This window comes from Crinia signifera, chromosome 8, assembly GCF_055691185.1.
Source record: "Crinia signifera chromosome 8, ASM5569118v1, whole genome shotgun sequence".
In the NCBI taxonomy this organism is placed as follows: Eukaryota; Metazoa; Chordata; class Amphibia; order Anura; family Myobatrachidae; genus Crinia; species Crinia signifera.
Genome location: NC_139224.1, coordinates 37,656,737 through 37,675,962, shown reverse-complemented (window position 1 = coordinate 37,675,962; position 19,226 = coordinate 37,656,737). Strand labels below are relative to the sequence as shown.

The following is a 19,226-nucleotide window of genomic DNA, read 5'->3' as shown; positions in this document are numbered from 1 at the left end:
TTTTCTAGAACCCCTTTTAATTTGAGATAAGTCTGTGACTTTTTAAACCACTTTTACCCCTGTCTGAGTTCTTCCATTGCCTGGGCATTGATTAACTTGTTGATTCAAGCCACTTTTATACAGGGCTGTGGAGTCGGAGTCTGAGGAAAATTAGAGTACCTGGAGTCGGAGTCGGCAAACAATGCACCGACTCCGACTCCAAAAATGATAATTAATGACTTCTCTACTGTAAGAATAAAGACCAATGCATGCAGTGCCTCACGTAACCGCAAAACGAGCACGTTAAGTGATCGTGAAAAAGCATGCTTTTCATGTGCTTCACTATATAGAATAGAATCAACTTTATTGGCCATGTATGCTTGCGCACACTATATGGCACGCAACGCACAATTCGGAGCACCAATACTTATAAATGTATTCTCCCTTGTAGTTTACAACTTATTTCCAACGTTCAATAAGGTTTTCAGTACCTCGTTGGTAGAAATCACCTGGTGTGGACTCGAAAAAATTCATTCAACCAAGCTCTCCCACCATACGCACAACATCTTTTTACGCAGATGAAGATCTTGTTTCATGCGTGGGGTTGTTTGTTTACCTTGGCTAAGCCATTCCTTACGCTGGTTCATATTGATGTACAGGCACCATTTTTCGTCGCCAGTAAAAATTCGGTAAAGAAATCGTTCCTTGTGTCCATGAATTGAACGGTGACGAGCAAGCAAACCAGTTGAGATTGTGGCTCGTTGATTTTTGTTGTCGTCACAAAGCATGCGGAACTCATGCTCCACACTTCTGAACCTTTCCTATTGAGTGAAGATTCTTCTCTATAGCTAGAAGAGCTTAGAAGGACTTGATGGAACAGCTTCGTGGATTCAACTGTTAGTGTTTATATTTATTTTAAAACCTGCATGTCTGTATGAGGGTAGACATGTGTACATGTTTCTGGAAGAAACTGTCTATCCTAGGTTTTTAAGTGTGGTGCAAAGAATGTATCAAATACATTCCCATATTAATACAGAGGAGTCGAGGAGTCGGAACATTTATCTACCGACTCAACAGCCCCGCTGTTTTTCTATTGGGTTGGAAACCACGTATGGTGATGATTAATCCTTAAATGTATCAAATATAATGGAAAGTTTATGTATTACGTTAAATTTATATTTATCATGCAAAACCTATTGCATAGAGCTGTATATTGATTTGGATCAGAGTACAAATAAAAATTGGTACATTTAATTGTAACTGACGGTAAAGCTGAACCTGCCCAAATGGATTTACATATAAAGAAGTGTGGGAAAATAACAGCCGTAGGTGGTGTGTGGTATGGTTGGAATGAGGTCATATGGTAAAAAGGTGGGAACATACTGTAAATGAGGAACTAGTATTTGCCATCATAATAATAAAGCAGTTTACTGCTAGCAAGCATATCTGTACATCTCTATTTCCAGTCACTGAAACTTTTTCCTGTTTATGGTTCCATTTACTAGGGTGAGATGTAAGTGAAGTTGTTTCTCATAACAACCTGTCATATTCTAGTACATTTATAGGGTAAATTTGGGAAAGGAGCAAGTCATTTTGCGATTAACCTGCATATTCTATGGTGTATGCTGTACTGCAGGGGTGTCCAAACTTTTTGCGACGAGGGCCAGATTTGGTGAAGTGTAAATGTGTGGGGGCCGACCATTCAGCCTGACATTCTTTGAATCATTAATCACATCAGAATGGTCCCCCACTCTTACCCCATTCACTCTATGTCCCCCCAACCTGCCCCTTCACTGTATTTCCCCAGCCTGCCCCCATTCACTGTATGTCCCCCAGCCTGCCCCTCCTTCACTGTATGTTCCCCACTCTGCACCCATTTACTCTCTCCCCGAGCCTGCCCCCCTTCTCTTAATGCCCATCAGTGCCTCCATTCATTGTATGTCCCCAAGCCTGACCCTCCTTCACTGTATGACCCCCATTCACTGTATGACCCCATTCACTATGTACCCCATTCACTGTATGTCCCCCAGCCTGCCCCTGCTCCCCCTTCTCTGATGACCATCACTGCCTCCATTCACTGTATGTCCCCCGCCTGACCCTCCTTCACTGTATTTCCCCCACTCTGCCCCCTCCCTTCTCTGTATGTTCCCAGACCCTTGTGTGAGCCAGAGGAAGGAGAGGCAAAGCAGGCACTGCAAGGACAGGAGATGCTTGGGCTCCCACTGCTGCCCTCCTCCGCTCTGCATGTTACGGGAGCAAGCTTCCTCCTTGCTGCCCCCTCCCCAAACACTGCTGTCACTGATTGTGGAGTAGGGTGATATACGATTGCAGCAGCAGGGGTAGGATGCCAAATACATCTGACTGTGGTGGCTGGCACCTCCTCACTGCAGCAGACAGCAAGGTAAAGGCGCGCTCGCAGGGGCCCCACCTTAGTGTCCTGTGTTGTGCTTCCCACATCTGATGCTCAAAATGACAGCATGGGCCGCAATTGGCCCCCGGGCCTGACTTTGGGCATGCCTGCTGTACTGTATACATAGACAAAGAGCGCCTCTGCGCTGTATAAGACATCTATGTGGAAGTGACATACCCAGGTGTACATATAGACTGCTTTTGTGTTAGGCTGCCCTTCTTATCGCTCCGTGCTGCAGAGGGACTTTATGGTTCCAGGCATCTTCCTGAAAAACACTAATGTTCTTTTTTTTTTTTATTCAGATACAGCCGCAGTGACACACAGAATATAGGCATGCGTCATATCACTTTAATCAGCAGCAGCTGCTTGTGTGTCCCATTCATTTCATGTTGTGTAGAAGACACATTTTAATGTAGAAAGTTGCATGCAAAGGCACTACCAGTACTGACGAGTTATGTATAAGGCAACTTGTTTCTCCATGGAGGAGAGAAGTCTGTGGACACACATATAATCTGATTGGTGTTCATTCTAGCACCCGCCATCTTTGAAAACCCATGCAGTTCTTGTTCCTTGCCTGGGGTGTCGCTGTCTTATATGGTGTTTCTAGCACAGGTGTGGTTTGCAGATCAGTCCTGATACACAGACCACACTGTGCTAGAAGCACTACAGCAGATGGCGACACCCCAGGCAGGGAAGAGGAACTGCATGGGTTTTCAAAGATGGCGGGTGTTAGAATGAATACTATATACTACCATTCTAGCACTATGGGCACCCAATTCACAATTTTTTACAGGGCATTCAGATGGCAGTAGATCTGGCAACACTTAGGTCAACCTAATTATTCCACAAATATAAAAAGTTTTTGGGTACTTATGTAATATCTGGACTCCCGTTTTTCTTATGAGACCGCGTCCCCTCGCGGGGCTCGCTGCGCTCGCCACACTTCGAGCACGGTGGCTCGCTGCGCTCGCCACACTATATAAAATCAACTCCATTCGTAGTTGGATAGTAGGGGTATGAAAAAATGGGGTGCATTTAACATGGGAGTCCAGATAATACATAAGTACAAGTTTAAATATGGCTTAATGTACCCCTTACCTAATATCTGTAAGGAAGTATTTCAGTGTATGGGTGCGTTGTTCCTCATGCAGGTTTTCCTTTCACAGCACGTTTCTACACCTATCATGTGCTTGACTATTATAATGAATATTCTGTCCATTTCGTATTCCATATAAATAGAAATTTTACATTGGGTTACTTCCTGTAAAAAAAAAAAAAAAAAAGCAAAGTCTGACGTTCCCAGGTGTGTCTGTGCCTAATCTGTTTCCCAGTAAAGGAGTTGTGCCACTTATGTTCTACACTGTCCTTCTCTAACACTTCAGGGAAATCCAGTCCATTTAATTCCCGGGATAGTGCACCAGATTTACTGGAATTATGTTTCGGGGATTTCAGCTCTGGAAATACCTACTCACAGCATGTAGGTGTCGGTACATCTTCGTTTTCCAGAGCAATGGCTATATTAAGCAGGTGGTATTGGGCCGTTAGGATCATTTAAACAGACCCTTTTGTACTTGGCATTTGCAGTTTGTTGGGTGTTTTCAGGCTGTTTTATTAGAAGATTTGCAGCTCATGTAATCACTAAAGTGGGTGTCTGCTGTACGTGACTGCTCGGTAACATGATGGTGATTGCAGATCTCTTGATATGAAAAGATGTGGGGGCAGGAATGTTGTTGGGAGTGTGGATTTAGATCACAGGATATCTGATGTGATGGTTTGAAAGCCTTTTTGGAAAGGGAAAACTTTGGAGTGGGTGTCTGGATTGCAGTGAAAGGAAGAGACTTGCTGAGAACTTGGGGTAATTCAGGTTGGTTTCAAAGCACATTTGGTTTGCTAATCGATAAAACCATGCTGCATTACATCTAACTCTCTGCACTTGTTAAATCAAAGCCACCTGCAGCGCACATGGTTTTGCCCTTTAGCAAACTAAATGTGCTGTGCAAACCATCCTGAATCCCCCCTGTAGTGTGAGCTCAAATGAATAGCTTGTGAGGGTAACCTAGAACACAACAATGAAAGCAACTTTTCGGAGCAAGAGATAAAAGGAATATAGAAGGGGTTACTCATGGTAGGGCAGGCCCTTGTTTAGGTTAGAGTATTGGGCTAGGAAGGAATTGGAGTACTTTGGAAGGTGGTGTTTGGGTTGTATTGAGGAGACTGGTTATGTGAATTGAAGTGCAGTGATCATTCTTGGCTGGGGTGTTGGTTGGGAGTTCGGTATAAGATTTACAATAACTAGATAGACAGTATTTCAATAAACCACATGCAATCGACCATTGTCATGTTGACTATTCGATCCTGTCAAACTAATGCATGTCATCTCATTGACTCTCTATGTAGACACGGTCTATCTATGCATTGGAACCCGTGTGGGTTAAGTTTAAGCCAGAGATTGTCGTCCCATAGGCTTTCATTGTGAATTGACGAGGTGCCAGTCTCCCTAGGATTGTAATGAAAATCCAGTAATATTGCCAGGATTTGTACCTCTATCAGCCAATGCTGAAATGAAATGTGTGTCTGGCTGTTAATAATTTCTAATACAGTACACCTTCCTCCCCTGCTAGATATTCCCTGTACCCGTAGAGAATTCTTCAGTTAGTGTGTCTGTGTATTTATGAAATTTTATATTATTTGATGTATATAATGTGTGTTCTGCAGTACCCCCCCCCCCCCACCCTTCCAGCCTTGGATCTTTCCCAATAGCGAGCGATGACAGAAATATGGAGGAACTGCTGTCAATGGCTTGCAGTGTGCTCCATACAGGCAGTTCACTGACTTTCCAGACATGTCATCCAAGATAAATATTAGTGAGAGCATAGCTTGGATCTAAATAAGAAAAATACACTAGTCTACATAACTCACATCTAACACCATTAAAAATAACAAACATTCTTGAGTGATTTTGCCGCCCCCCCCCCCCCCCCCCCAAAAAAAAAAGAACCGATGCGCCTTAACATGTCTATTTTTTGGGCCCTAAAGACAAACGAGGCACAAAATGAAAGTTTTTACTAAGTCTGAAACCGTAAAGGAAATGAAAACGTTATTTAACCGTGGCCCATCTGTGTGAGGCAGAGGGGCACTGTGGCCCGTCTGTGTGAGGCAGAGGGGCACTGTGGCCCGTCTGTGTGAGGCAGAGGGGCACTGTGGCCCGTCTGTGTGAGGCAGAGGGGCACTGTGGCATTTTTAATGAACACAATATCTATTATGCTGGAAGTGTACAGCAGGTAATGCTGCATTCTAATGGTGCAGACATAGTGGTTAAAAGTTTAGTGCACAGTGATGAGAGCCTACAAGAAAAAAATGTTCCGGTTTTGTTACTGATCTCTTTACACTATGTGATGCTTCAATGTATATTGTTCAACTTGTGCAGCATTGTAATTATTAACCAGATGACAGCTGTGATGCAAGAGGTCCAGTGCATAATCCCAAATAGTTTACATTCTGGTTAATGGAAACTCACATTATTTTATTAGCATAGTCCAAATAGTGTTACTGTTCAGATCTTGGGATATTTATTAAACTGGTACAAAAGTCGAAAAATAATGATCAAAATTAAATCCAATGTATGACAGACAGATTACATTGTAATTGCATTTTAGCAGGATGCTTAATCGGATATATACACAATGCTGCTGCGTCCTGCTAAAACGCAATTTGTTGATGCAGCCTTAAAGCCAGGTACCCACTGGAGCAATGTCTGACCAATATGCTGTTTCGTAATGACCTATTGCCTACAGTATATCGCTCAATTTATACGCATGATATATCTTGTTCTATATTCTCCCCGTGCTTGTGTGGGTTTACTCTGGGTACTCTATTTTCCTCTGACAATCCAAAAATATACTGGTAAATTAACCCAATAGTGAGTGTGTGTGTGTGTGTGTGTGTACACATGTTAGATGTGCCTTAAGATCCTATCCACGATCTGATCAGATAGGATCTTAAGGCACATCCAATTTGCATCCTATCTTGACTATATAGTGCAGATCTGCACTATATAGACAAGGCAGCCAAGACTTTCTGGCTTCCGATACGTGAACGCGGATCGGGATCGCAAGGGTTAAAACCCTTGCGATCTGCATCCGATGCCGATCCGATGTTAAATATATCGTCAACATCGGAAAGGAAATCTGACCGTGTACACAGCATGTGTGTACAGGTGGTGAGGAATATAGATTGTAAGCTGCACTGGGGCAGGGACTGATGTGATTGTTCTACTATTCTCTGTAAAGCGTAAATATGTGTGCGCTATAGAAATAACTATTTAACCCTTTCAAGTCCAACATCTAGTCAGGCTCAACAGCCACTTTAAAATAAGAACATTAACATAGTTCAACATTCAGTGTAGGCCATTTTTGAATTTAAGAAAAAAATTACAATTAATTTTGTAATTGTAATTTTGTAACTGTTTGCATTACAAAAAAAAATTGTAACTGCGAAAGATAAATAAATATTTCCACATCTACAGAAACAGAGGTGTAGGGATCACTTGGTAAAATACCTTGATAATCTGATTCAGGCTACTTTTTAAATCACAAAACGACTCTTTTTACACAACCGTGTCCCCTGCAGCGTCCCCTGCTCCCTCCACCGCCGCGCTGCCCCACTAGGTCCCAAGTCGGGTGGTCGGACGTGCAGCAGGTCCGACCACCCGACGCAGATCCGATGCGCACGGGACCGCGCATCGGATCTGAGGGGACATCAAAACTAGCCGATTTTGGTCCGCTTTCGGCCAGATCCGACTGATCTGGCCGATATCTGACCAAAATCGGCTAGTGTATGGGAGCCTTTACATGTTGAAACAAATATATATGTATATAGTGTTCCTTCTAGGAACTAGGGCGGGGGGGTCGGACCGGGCACGCAGACGTCACTATTTTGGGTGTGCCCGGGCCGCCAACGTCACAAAAGGGGCGTGCCCGGGCCGCGCCATGACGAAAAGGGGCGTGGCCGGCAGAATCCTGCACAGGGGTGGGCGCGGCCGGCGGCGTCATGCACAGGGGGCGGACCCGGCCACCTGGAAGGCTGTAAACTGCCGGGGAAGTGCCGGGCATCGCTATGTACAGCGGTGCCGGGCATCCCCGGTCAAAACAGCGGGGACAAAGGCAGGCTGGTTTAGCGGGGCGCTGCCAGAGGGGCAGGGCGCATTTTTCACTTTAAAAATCGGGCAGGGCGCAGCGCCCCGCTAAAACAGCCTAGCGGGGACACTATAGATAGATCGATAGATTTATATAATTTTTTTTTTTATATATATATTTATTTAGAATTCACTATAAATAAAAATGTTTTTTCACCCTTTCTAGGTAAATGTGCGGAATGACATGAGTTTACACGATTGTCTTATGAAAGCATTGAAGGTGCGAGGGCTCCAGCCGGAATGCTGCGCAGTTTTCCGCCTAATCCATGATGCCAAAGGGTAAGAACATTTGATTTACCGTTTATATAAAATTTCTGCAGAATATGTAAGATTTAGTATATATGTCCAAATTTGGACAATTGTTCCTAAAATATTACTGTCGGTGCTGCTTGTTTTTATATAGCTTCCTCAGCTTCCAAATAGATTCTGCTGGAGAGATCTATGAATAGTAATCGACCCTGGTTATGGTCCTACAGGATTTCAAGTAGAATAATGGTTTAAAAAAATAAATAAAAAAATAGTGCGGTTGGAGACCACAAGTGTATGGTCCTGCTGCCATAAGGGGGAAACCAGCACTTTGCACTCCAGGGTAATGAACATCCGTTTAAACCAGGCATGTCCAACGTTGGCCCTCCAGATGTTTTGAAACTACACATCCCAGCATGCTTTGCAATAGTTTTAGCATTCTCCAATAGCAAAACTGTGGCAAAGCATGCTGGGATGTGTAGTTTCACAACATCTGGAGGGCCAACGTTGGACATGCCTGGTTTAAACATTCGAATTTGACTGGGCCGATAAATTGTGTAAAGTGTCATCGCATGTCATTTACTTCCAATCCAATGTGCGGTCTCATGAGGTTCCAATGTAAAAAATCGCGTCCATCGCATGCAATTTGGTTGCATGCGATCAACGCGATTTTTTTAGGTCCCGATGGATAAAATTTTTATCGCTGGCGCTGTGCTAGGAAACGAGTACCAAATTATTTTGCCTTTTTTTATTTATTTTTTAACACTGCAGCTAAAAATTAAGGGACCAAAGGAGCAGTTTTGCTATGGATCTTGCAAGTTTTGCACTTTCTGCACTTCAGCTTGGTGGCGTCTCACCTTATATCTGGGGAGGTGTAGCTGGGCGATAGCAGGAAGTTTGTATCGAGGCAAAGTTAATGACCAACAGAACTGTGGGCAATGTAGGGTCCTACTGTCTTAGTGCGCACTGATAAATGAGGTCGGGCTCTGAAACTTACGCACATTCCCACTGTAGTTATGGACAAACTGCAGTTATGAGTTCCAGACCAAATCCTTTTTATCAGACTGGTTGATTACAAACTGCGCAGCAAACGGTGATCCATTTATTTGTACAGGTTTTTTTTTTGTTGTTTTTTTGCTTGGTTCACTTTGGCGGATTGGTCACACTGCCTGTTTTATGAGTGACTCCTGCACAAATGGGCTAAATTTAAAATTGGCCAACAGATTATGAAGATGCATCCACAAAATAAGAACCAGATCTCATGATGGGATTAATCTAATGCATGCCCTTCAATCCTGGTAGACCCAGCTTCTTCCTATAGTGCAGTGCTGAACCAGCCTTTCATTGGAAGGCTCTGGTACGGATCATAGGCTCAACACTGATGATGGCTAACCTTGACACTCCAGCTGTTGTTGAACTACACATCCCAGCATGCCCTGCTACAGTTTTACTATTTGGCCATGATGATACTGATGCAGGGCATGCTGGGATGTATAGTTCAACAACAGCTGGAGTGTCAAGGTTAGCCATCACTGGTCGACTTGAGTTTTTAATGGTTTTTGGTGTCCGTGTTCATACCGTAGCACGTGGAGCCCCAATTAGTTAGCCCATGTGGGTGGTCAAAGTTTGAGAGTTCAAAAAAAATACAATTTGAAACTCACCCCCCCACGTGTCGACGATTGCTATGTCAACATATTGCCTGTCGGCCAGCCATCTGGATCCCAGTCACATCGTACTTTTGCTGAGAGATCCACAGACCTGCTATACTGTATGCACATGAAAAAGGAATTGTACAGACATTGTATGTACTAGATAAAGACATTTGGTTCACAACTTCCTTTGCAGCGTCTGCTTCTACATTCATCTTCCATATTGTGATATAAGGAACTCTGCTGTGAGTTGTGCTCAGGGAGAATCTGGTTGAGGTTGCGGCCTCCTTCTCCCTCCTCCACCCCCCACATACACTTGGCGAGAGCCAGGCTACAGTTGGAAGTGCTGGGACGTTTCCCAGAGCGAGTTTTGTTTTGGTTGAGGTAATCGGATACCAAGTTTCTGTAGGTGGGGACAAGTCACGCAACTTATTCCTCTGGGATTTGCGAAACTGCTGTGTTTGTCAGCCAACAGATACAATGACTTTCTAGCTGTGCCTTTCCAAATATTCCATTGAAATTCACACATAGAACTGGAGGTGTGTACCCAGCACATAATCATGGTGTGTGTGTATACCAGCTGAGTATAGCACATTGCCTCAGGCTGTACTTTGATTCTATTTCTGGATTCTCTTTACAGCATCGATATAGCACACACACATGTCCCCCCCCCTTCCCTATCCAATTTCCATTTATACGGTTCCAAATGTACATATTTAGATGCAGAGCGCAGAATTTGTGCACGCAACAGAGTGAAAGCTGCAGCCGTAGCCACTTCACCTCACAGGATCTGTCTGTGTAATAAACTATATATACATTCATTACACATACACACACACACACTTCTGGGCATATAGCCTTAAGCTGGCCATACACGAAGGATGGGTCGTGCGACCGGTTGCGTGCACATGGTGCGGTATATTGGTTAGATGTGCTGTCCCGCGGGAGGAGAGGTTGACCTTTGGATCATATGTTCTGCACCTATTATCTGTCCTGATTGGGTGCAGAAGTTGTTTTCTGCACATGCAGTCGGCCATTTGATGGCTTGTATGACCGGCCTCATTGACTGGCAGTTTCCTGGACACTCCCACCCAGCTATGAGGCGATCGGTCGCATGAAGCAGCTGAATTGCATGAGGGATCGTTGGCACATCGTGTGTCAAAGGCCCAAATCCTGAGTGCAGGGCTGTGCCGGTGAGTTCAAGGGAAATCCTGACACAATCAGAATAGCAAGGTGGACAGACATGAGTTCTAGGCCCGAACGCACAAATTGACGGATCGTGCAAATGATTGTGTGCACATCGTGACACGATGCCCATTCCCGCGGGTCGTGAGGTTGCTCCCATGATCTTATGTGCTGCACATATGATCAGTCGGGAAGGGTTGTGGTCATAAGCAGATTATGTGTGTATTAAGCACATACGATCGATCATTCAATTGATCATATGATCTGCATCATATACAAGTCATTCTAATGTATGGCCAGCGTAAGGAGTTTTGCTGATGCTGTGGAAGATATCTGCTTGCAATCTTCTAGCACACCTATAGTCATATTTTTTTTTTCAACCGTGCTTCTAGAGAATCCTGTAACTATTCCAGTCTTCATACTGTAGGTGTTATGCGTATGGTTTTCATGTAGTATGTGATTTTATCTCCCAGTAGAGAAGGATCAAATCCCAAAGGGCCCCCATGCTGTTATTTAGGTACTCCCTACTGGCTGTTATGCAGGTGGCAGGGCTGTGCCGGTAGGTTGGCAGAATCTCTCCCTGGAGGCCTTTGGCACCTGTCCAATCATTTGAGAATTCCCCCATGGCACTTGCCAGGAGGCAGTGACCTTCATGGAAATATACCAGTTAGTGGGTGTTGGGGGATCACATAGTCTAGACATGAGCGTTTGATAAAGGGGGGGGGAATCTGAGAAGAGTCTTCAGGCAGGAGGTCTGTATGTATTGTTATAGTGGGAACATGTTAAAAAATCTAAACCTATGCAAACACTAAGGAACAACGTGTCATATGTATGTGTCATTCATTACTTTTTATTACTATGTTATAGGCAGCAAGGACAGTGTAATGGTTAGCAATACTGCCTCACAGCACTGAGGTCATGGGTTCGATTCCCACCATGGCCCTAACTGTACGGAGTTTGTATGTTCTCCCCATAATTGCGTGGGTTTCCTCCGGGTACTCCAGTTTCCTCCCACAATCCAAAAATATACTCGTAGGTTAATTGGCTTCCAACAACTTTAACCCTATAATGTCTGTGTGTACATGTGGTAGGGAATATAGATTGTAAGCTGCACTGGGGCAGGGACTGAAGTGAATGTTTAAATATCCTCTGTAAAGCGGAATGTGCGCTTTGTAAATAACTGTTGATAAATAAATAAATGTCTTTTTATGCCGCATAGCTTGTTGTAAGGGATCGTGTGTGTTGCTGCATGATGTTTCTGTGAAAACAGTATTTCTTTATTCCTATTCCCAAAGCCTTGCATTGAAGTAATGTTGTCTGCCTGGATAGAGCACCCCTTCATACTGGAAAATGTGGCTCTGTATACCCAAATCTCATCTGTTTTTGGTTTCCTGTAGTACATTTAATACAATACATTATTCTGTACCTGAGCTTGCCACCTCATTGGCTTTGACATTTGTGGATGTGTGTGTATATGAAGTATGCATACCACAACCCCTGCATAGAGAAACTGTTTTCCTGTAATGCTTTATTAGATGAACCAGATGTACTTAGCCTTGAAAAGTGACTAAAAATGGAGAGTGAAAAACCACCAACCAATCAGCTCTTACCTTTCATTTTTCAAACACAGCCTGTAACATGACAGTAAGGAGCGGATTGGATGATGGTTTATCACTCTCCATTTTATCACCTTTAAAGGCTCGATACATCTAGGCCTAAGGGCCAGATGTGATAAACCACCAACCAATCGGCTACTACCTGTAATATTTCAAAACCGCCTGTGACATGACGAAGCAGCTGATTGGCTGGTGGTTTATCACTCTCCATTTTATCAGTTTTGAAGCTTAGTACATCTGGCCCTAAGTGAGGTATCTAGCTGTGCGATGATGCAGGACATTTTGCTATGGGTTGCTTGCTATAGTTACATGTCTTATGCTCTAGCAGGAAACAGCGGCTGGACTGGAGCACGGATGCCATGTCGTTAGTAGGGGCAGAGCTGCAAGTGGATTTCTTGGACCACGTTCCGCTAACAACCCATAATTTTGTAAGTCAGACTTTGAATTCCTGATTTTCATGATCTGATTTTTATTTTATTTTTTTATTTTTATTTTTTTCTTATCTTTGACCTTGATTAATCTTGTATATTTTCTTACATCAGTGTGGTCTATGCAACTATGAATTTTTCCCTGAATTACTTGGGTTATTTGTATTAATTTCATTAAGTATTCTACTGTACAATATCTCGGAGCGTGATGTAATAGTATTTATATAGTGTTCATTCTAGCAACCGCTATCTTTGAAAACCCATGCAGTTCCTTTTCCCTGCCTGGGGTGTTGCTGTCTGCAGTGGTGTTTCTAGCACAGGTCTGGTTTGCATATCGGTACAGATATACAGACCACACTGTGCTAGAAGCACTACAGCAGACAGCGACACCCCAGGCAGGGAAGAGGAATGGCATGGGTTTTCAAAGATAGCGGGTGCTAGAATAAACACTATCATATAATGGGTACACCAGAAACCTATTGAAAAAAAATCGAAGAACTCTAGCCTTTTCTTTGTACAGAAACAAACTGATTGCTTTGGTTTATGTCACCACTTTGGGACGTCCCGACAATCGGAATCCGGGCTGTTTTTCATTCGTTGTCTACAGTCTGTAGTCAGTGCACTCGCTGACTGTAGAGTGTCAGAAAGTCCACAAATTGGTGAAAACTGATGCGGATTGTCGAAAACAGACGTGAATTTGACAATCCGTGGCCGTTTCTGACAAAACAGATCTGACTGGTTTTAAAGTCGGATCTGTTTTTTTTTTTTTAAATCTGCCTTCAATGCTGTCAGTAACGGCAGCATTGAATAGGCGATGACTGCTATTTCAGTGGAAATAGCATCTGGGATTGAATACCCCCCTTTTATATTTGTGTATGTGCATCAGTTTTATGTTCTCAGCTAGATACTTTTAGATAGCAGAAAATATTGTTTGAACCGATCGGGTATGATTGTGCTACCAGATGGTGGCGTTCAGATGTAACCTGTGCAGAGAGAGTTACATTACGGGAACCTCCTTCCTGGTACTATTAATATTGCACTGAATTCAGTCAAGCCCATTTATTTGGTAATGTCGGTTCTCTGTCTAGAGATGGAGGCAGGTCCACTGCCACACAGATTTCTAAATCTGCGGCTGTGCAAGGTCCATGCTACAATGTTGAGAGTGGTGGAGGCTTGCATTCCCAGAATTAAGGGCATGTCTTTTTTTTCGTGGGGGGGGGTTTGTCGGTCGTCGGTCTGCGTGTTACCATGCAGGTTTCCTAGCCATGCAGCCCCTGCTTCTGTCTTTCAGTGGAGTCAGCTGGAGCTTATACAACTGTCGCTCTGAATTGAGTCTTGTGACCGTTGGATACCATTTGTCAATATTCAATTGTTTTGCAGATGGCCGCAGGTGCATGTCGCTCACATGCACCAGGTTTACATGTGTACAGTGTTTAAACCCGCACAAGTATTGGGTGTGCTTCCACAACGGCAGAGGCAGTGTGCCCAAATGCCAGACTTTTCACAGATTTCTGTAAGCCACCTCCGGAGGGTTTGAGTAGAAATAATGGCGGTATTCCCACAAATTGGCATTAAAAATTTAGACTATTTTTAATTCCCCCTTTTTATAGCCCTTTCACACCAGCCACCCGGCAATTACCTGACAATTTTGAGTGCAGGGTCGTTTTCCCGGGTGCAGCCTGACCCCAATTAGCACCACCCGCAAAACACCAGGTTAAACTTTTTCAACCAGGGAATTTGCTGAAAAAAATGGGTTTTACTGTGGTGTGAAAGGGTCAACACAGTACTTAAATCCCAGCTCACCAACAGTGGTCAAGAGCAGGATCGGAGTGCTGGGATTTAAGACTCGAGTTGACCCAATGAAAAACCCGGGTTTTTCAGCAAATTTCCAGCTTGAAATGCCGTAATTTGCTTCTGGGGTGAAAGGGCCATTAGTTTTCTGCCACTTTTAAATAAGATAGGATACTAAGGGGGGTAATTCAATCCAGAACTCCAACTGTCGGAACGTCCCTCCAGTCGTAATCCTGGCTGCTTTCGTCTTATCCAACATGAACTTGACAGTTTGAATTCAATGTTCCGAGTGCTGGCAAGTCCGTAAATTGTTGGAAACGGACGCAGATTGATGGAAAACGGACATGAGTTTGACAATCCGCTGCCGACAAAACAAATCCAACTTTAAAAAAAAAAAAAAGTGCGATCTGATGCCCTTTAATGCTGTTAACAGTAGCATTGAATAGGTGAGTTCCGATATTTGCCCTTTCAGGAAATATCGACACAGATTGAATACCCTCTTAAAATTAATCCATTTTAATGTTTGACCAACGCAATGCTAATTACTTACACATATTTGATTTCTTGTCCAGATGTTGAATGTACAATCTGTAAACCAGCAAGACATTTTCTTTTTTTTTCTCTATATTAAATAGTACCTCAGTGGAAAGACTTATTTTTAGATTAATGGCCTACATGACTTTTATTGCAGGTACGAAAGACTTTCCTAAAGCTGGCCTTCTGCGACATCTGCCAGAAGTTCCTTCTGAACGGTTTTCGGTGTCAGACGTGTGGATACAAATTTCATGAACATTGCAGCACCAAAGTCCCGACCATGTGTTTAGACTGGAGCAACATCTGGCAACGGCTGTGAGTGAGCTCCACATTCGCAACCCGTTTCTAGGGCCTGACGGGCTGCTTCATTTATTGTCAGTGTAGAAAGAGCGCAGCTTGGAAAATGTCAGCTAATTGCCTCAGTAGAGGTTCCAGCTCTTGGGAAACAACTGAATGAACCCGTTTATGCTATTTTTAAACAAACTTATTATTGTAAATGAAATGACAGTGGGATGAGCACAGTGTATAAACACGGCCTTCATCCAACTAATTACCACAGGCTTTTATCCTGATGGAATAAAAAGTACACAAAGGGAGTTTTCCTATATAAAGGGACCGTGTTACCAAGCCAGCACACATGTATGTAGAATGTAAATAATTATCTGATTAATTTCTAGCATATGTTCAGGATTTCATCAAATCTTAAAAGGATTTGAGTCATTCTATCATCGGTTACTATTTGTCTCTCTCGCTAAGTCCTGTCTTCTCGTCAAGGACTTTTTATAAGACCACCCAGGCTTAGAACGCTGCGTGTTATGATTAAGATACCATACAAAAGTGCGCCAAGGAGCTGACATGTCACGTTGTTCTAAGAAACCATAGACCGCCTTCTCAGCACAAATCTACCCACACGGTACTGGTGGGATCTTGCATATATATGTACAGGCGCTTGTAGTAATAGTAGATTTCTTTGCGGTTTTTTATGTACTTGGTTATTATCACCTATTTGTAAATCTGCATAGATTTCGTATAGAGCAGGTAGTAGGTTTTTTTTTTGTTTTCATTAATTTTTTTTGTACTAACTGAATTACAGTAAGGCAGTGATGTCACATGTATGACATACACCCATGATGCGTATACGCATGTATGGATTAAAAAGTAATATGATGACACACTGCCAATTTATTACTATTGGAAGATGAGTATTAAAGGCTGCCTGGTGTGTTACTTGCACTACCTGAAACTTTATGCTCTACATTATATATGGTTTGTTAGAACCCAGCTTGTGTTGCCTGTGCATATTGCAGCTAGGCATTAATTACTCTTCTCTGATATTCTGGTGGATTAGGTTAGCTTCTAAACCAGGGTATGGGGCATTGGGTCAACCAATGAAGGTTGATACGGCTTAGGTTGACACATGTAATAGGTCGGCAGGATTGGAAGGTTGACACAAGCATTAGATTGACAGTTCTTCCTGTTTTTGTCCCGAATGTCGACATAGTCAACATGAACACCGTCAATGTGTATCTGCTGCCCCTTTTCTATCCTCCCTCCACACCCTAGAGCAGTGGTGTCAAACTCATGGCCCTCCAGCTGTTGTGGAACTACACTTTCCAGCATGACCTGCCACAGTTTTAGCAAACCATTCTATAAAATATGTGGCAGGGCATGCTGGAATGTGTAGTTGCACAACAGCTGGAGGGCCATTAGTTTGATACCACTGCCCTAATGGATGGTAGGACATGAAATACCACCTGTCAGCTCAAACAACGTGAAAAACTCTTGTCTACATAGTGACCGCATACCGGCCTAAACAAGTATTTTTTGTGAAGCTAGATCTGAATTTAGATCAGTGTGTGTTGAATTGTGCCCTGGTAAAAGTCTTTATATTTGCGTATTAGGTTAGCTGGCGTACTTGTGCTTGTAAGTGCTGTTTCTGATTCTAGAAGTCCTGTTTTGCATAATTTTCCAATGTAGTCTAGAGCTCTCCAAATGTTCCGGCTTGCCTCTCCCAAAGTGTATTCTTATGTAATGCTATGGGTTGGCGCATTGCCTGTCCTATGTGCTTGTGTAATCTAGGTTTATAATATGACTATGCTATGTGTTAGAAATGTATCCTGACACTTCTATCTGTATTCTTCCTCTCTTCAGCAGGTTGTTTCCGAACCCAAATAACGTAGAAGGCGGCATGCCAGCATTATCATCCCTTACTATGCGGCGGATGCGGGAATCTGTACGCGGCCCATCTAGGTAATTTTCATTTGATAACCTGTCATTGCATCCCATTGAATAGTCCGTGTCCTAGAGAGAGGCATCCACATTGTAAATATCAACCTGTTCTAGAACCAAAATGCAGAGTGCAAACCCCATAATCTCACCAGGATGTTACACATGATCTGGATGTAACAATCGGGTGATCATACTCTGTGCTCGCTGCTGCTAAACTGTGATGTTTGCGTAATATTCTGCACGTCAGCCCTGTACAGAAGCAATGCGCAAACGTGTGAGACAATACTTGTGCTGTCTTACAGCAATCTGTCCCAGATGCCAGCATTTATTCACTTGTGTATCTTTGTATTTCTTCTAATGCAGTTCCCAACACCGATATTCTACACCTCATGCTTTCACCTTCACAGCGCCAAATCCATCTTCCGAATGTTCCCTTTCCCAGAGGCAGCGGTCTACGTCCACACCCAATGTGCACATGGTCAGCACAACCTTGCCGGTGGATAAGGGGATAATCGAGGTAACGACCAATTTCTCATTAATAAAGTGCAAAACAGACCAATATTTCTACTGTCCATACATGTTGGAACATGCGGTTTGTATGTTTAATATAAGGTGTGCCCAAATGAATAGGAGACTTTTGCTGTAGCGGCGGCGTATATAATCGCAAAGAGCTGTTATCCAATTTCTTTGCGCAGAAGGCGAGCATGCCTCAGATATTTATCGCAGGATGACGGCGGTGTACGGAGAGCAGTGTCTTACGTTGTGCACCATGTTCTGGTGGTGTCTGTGTTATGAGATGGGACACGAAAGCATCAAGGCAGGCGAACATGGTCACCAACCCTACCATGATTTCAGCTGTCCAGGATCTCTTTCGTCACGATCACCACACGTGAAATTACTGCTGCACTGTTGATAAGCAAGAGAACCATGCATCACATAATCCACAACAAGCTTGGTTATGTGCACAGAATCCATCATGCATCGGACTGCACAAAACAACTTTCCAGGAATGGAGAAACTGAAGCAAAGCCGTTCACTACACATGCGCCACTGGGAAAACCGTCACGCCATCTTTCAGCAAACACATTACCCCACTGTGATTTAAATACAACACCTCTACAGCAAAAGCCTCCTTTTTGGTTGGGCACACCTTATAGATCGTAGGATGAAATTGGAACTTCTATTTTTGTTTCTTCTATTAAGGAGAAAACAAGGAAACTGATTTTGAATATATTGCACGTTGCTATATTTCCTCTTTACATTCTTCTGCTGCTGATTTGTTTGTTTTTACTTATTATTTTACTTATTAGTGTACTACAGACCTATGGAGGATGTATAGTCTTAAGCAGCCCATACACACTGCTATGAGGGCGTGCTTTCCGTGCTGTACTAGCACGGATCGCATTGCATTGCATTGCCTGTGCATGCATTGTGCATGCAATGCAATGCAATGTGATGAAACCAAAGTATGTGCTTGCACATACTTTTTGTACTTAGGTTTTATCACATTGCATTGCATGCACAACGCATGCACTGTCAATGCAATGCGATCCGTGCTAGTACAGCACGGAAAGCACGCCCTCATAGCAGCGTGTATGGGCTGCTTTAGAATGTAATGTACATCAGCTTCTTCAATAACCACAAACCGTACACCTCTGATGAGGAGAAAGGGCGGCACTTGGCAGGCTGTCAGACCAGGCTGCTGCTCAAAACAGGTAGCTAAACCGGGTGCCGGATGACTCACCGACAGTCGGGATTCAGTCAGTCATTACCCCGATGTCGGATTCCCGACCGCTCCCTTGTGGGGGTCCACGACCCCGCAAGGGGCTTTGTTGCGCTCCTCCCGCTGTGCAGTCGGGATTCCGACGTCGGGCTAATGACTGTCGGAATCCCAACTGTCGGTGTGTTATACAACACCCGCTAAACCTGTGTAGTACAAAAAAGCAACAAAGTGGAGGAGCAGCG

General features: G+C 43.6%; 1 protein-coding gene across 4 annotated transcripts in view; it reads left to right on the top strand.

Annotated features, from left to right (window-relative positions):
• Positions 1 to 19,226, top strand: part of RAF1 (Raf-1 proto-oncogene, serine/threonine kinase) — a 75,927-nt gene that overhangs the window by 31,613 nt on the left and 25,088 nt on the right. The window contains exons 3-7 of one of the 4 annotated variants that reach the window (XM_083156173.1): positions 7,750 to 7,862; positions 12,608 to 12,707; positions 15,190 to 15,347; positions 17,187 to 17,282; positions 17,625 to 17,778. In XM_083156173.1, coding sequence (XP_083012299.1) covers positions 7,750 to 7,862; positions 12,608 to 12,707; positions 15,190 to 15,347; positions 17,187 to 17,282; positions 17,625 to 17,778 — 621 coding nt within the window. Of the gene's footprint in view, positions 1 to 7,749; positions 7,863 to 12,604; positions 12,708 to 15,189; positions 15,348 to 17,183; positions 17,283 to 17,624; positions 17,779 to 19,226 lie in introns of all 4 variants that reach the window. The other 3 variants (XM_083156172.1, XM_083156171.1, XM_083156170.1) reach the window with 3 other exon arrangements.